At 31.3% G+C, this 1,852-nt stretch overlaps 1 protein-coding gene across 1 annotated transcript in view; it reads left to right on the top strand.

The window, feature by feature from the left end:
• Window positions 1-107: 107 nt before the first annotated feature.
• The window catches only part of commd2 (COMM domain containing 2), a gene marked incomplete at its 5' end in the record, with an annotated part of 9,751 nt that continues 8,006 nt past the window's right edge, over window positions 108-1,852 (top strand). Inside the window, 3 exons of the mRNA XM_016453084.1 lie at window positions 108-195; window positions 998-1,080; window positions 1,182-1,355. Of these exons, the coding sequence (XP_016308570.1) occupies window positions 108-195; window positions 998-1,080; window positions 1,182-1,355 (345 nt within the window). The remainder of the gene's footprint in view (window positions 196-997; window positions 1,081-1,181; window positions 1,356-1,852) is intronic.

The raw sequence follows: 1,852 nt of genomic DNA, 5'->3' as shown, positions 1-1,852 counted from the left end.
TCTCTCTCTCTCTCTCTCACTCTCACACACACACGCACACACACACACACAAACATAATCATAATCACTATAATAAAGCATCTTGAATGATTTTCATTGTAATGTGATGTTTGTCAGTTGTTGGTGAATTCGGCAGAATCGCTGTGGAGTTTCTGAAAAAAGGCTCGAATCCTAAAATATATGAGGGAGCTGCACGTGAGTTATTAATATGATAGTAATATCTGGGCTTGTTTATGAGCTGATGTCGATTGATCTGTTGAAAGATGTCTTGAAAGCTGAATAAATACTGTTTTTTTTTTTTGTCTTCATGACATAATTGTTTATGAATTTAAATGCATACTTTCATATTCAAATGTATATTTATTTTCATTTTAAATTAAATATTATAATTATTAAATTTATTATTTACTGTGGAATGATTTTTAAAGTAAACATCATTATACATGTTCAGACTTTGTTTCATCAAATGAAAAAAACAACAACAACTGGAAATGACAGTTATTATAATTATGTAGGAAACTCCAAGACAGCAATAAATCCATAAACGCTTTTGCTGTAAAATATTTCAAAATAAGTAAATGTAACTTAATGTGTGTCAAACAGCTAGGTTTGGTGTTAAACTAGTGCTGTCAAACGATTAATCACATCCAAAATCCAAAAGTTTTTATTTACATAATATATGTGTGTGTGTACTGTGTATATTTATATAAATACACACACATGCATGTATATATTTAAGAAAAATGTTATGTTTATATATTAAATATATTTATATATAATATAAATTCAATGAATATAAATGTATACATGTAAATATTTTCAAAATATATGCATGTGTGTGTCATATATATATATATATATATACACATACATACATAATATGCACAGTGCACACACTTATATTATGTAAACAGAAACGTTTATTTTGGATGGATTAATCGTCTGGCAGCACTAGTTTAAAGCGATCATGAGCAGATGTCACAGGTTGTTGTTGTAGGGAAGCTGAATGTGTCGTCAGAGAGCGTGCAGCACGGCGTGGAGGGCCTGATGTATCTCCTCACCGAGAGCTCCAAGCTAACGGTGCGTCTGTCCATCACAGACACTGCTAGAGCAGCAACAGCTGGATGAAAGTCAAGATTAGTTACTATACAGTGAACTTTATTTCTGGTGTAATCTTGCAGATCTCGGAGGTGGATTTCCAGGACTCTGTGCTGGTGCTGGGATTCTCAGAGGAGCTCAATGCACTTCTGCTCCAGCTGTATTTAGAGAACAGGAAGGAGGTCCGACAGATCCTCAGCAAACTCGCCCCCAGCCTCCCACATTACCACAACCTGGAGTGGAGGCTCGATGTGCAGGTGAGACTGAGTCTATCACACTCTACTCTGACTGACAGACTGATTACAAACCCACTCCACTCCACATCAGCAGAGCTAGGTTGATATTAACTAAAATTATTTAAAATGGCTTTTGTTAAAAAAAAAAAACAGTTAAATGTCAAAAAATATAGAAATATTAGATGAAAACGCAAACTTAAAAATTTAAATTGAATATTAGAATTACAAAATTACAACTTTAATAAAAGTAAAAATGAAAAATAGAAACAAAATTAAAATAAATGTAAAATTAAATAAAAATAAATCTAAATAAAACAAAACTGAAATAAGTGACAAAAGTACACAACAATATTACTGAAACAAACTAAAGTTAAAATTAAAATTAAAAATCTAAAAATAAAAATAAAAGTTAATTCAAAATTAGAAATGGTGACTTGCCACTAACTGAAATTAAGTACTAAACTTATTAAAACTACAACTGAAATAAGAATAGGTTCAACCTAAATAAAACCATCAAC

This window comes from Sinocyclocheilus anshuiensis, unplaced genomic scaffold (genome assembly GCF_001515605.1).
Source record: "Sinocyclocheilus anshuiensis isolate Anshui unplaced genomic scaffold, SAMN03320099.WGS_v1.1 scaffold2073, whole genome shotgun sequence".
NCBI classification, from domain to species: Eukaryota; Metazoa; Chordata; class Actinopteri; order Cypriniformes; family Cyprinidae; genus Sinocyclocheilus; species Sinocyclocheilus anshuiensis.
Note: the sequence above shows the minus strand (reverse complement) of the source record. Positions and strands in the feature narration are given on the sequence as shown.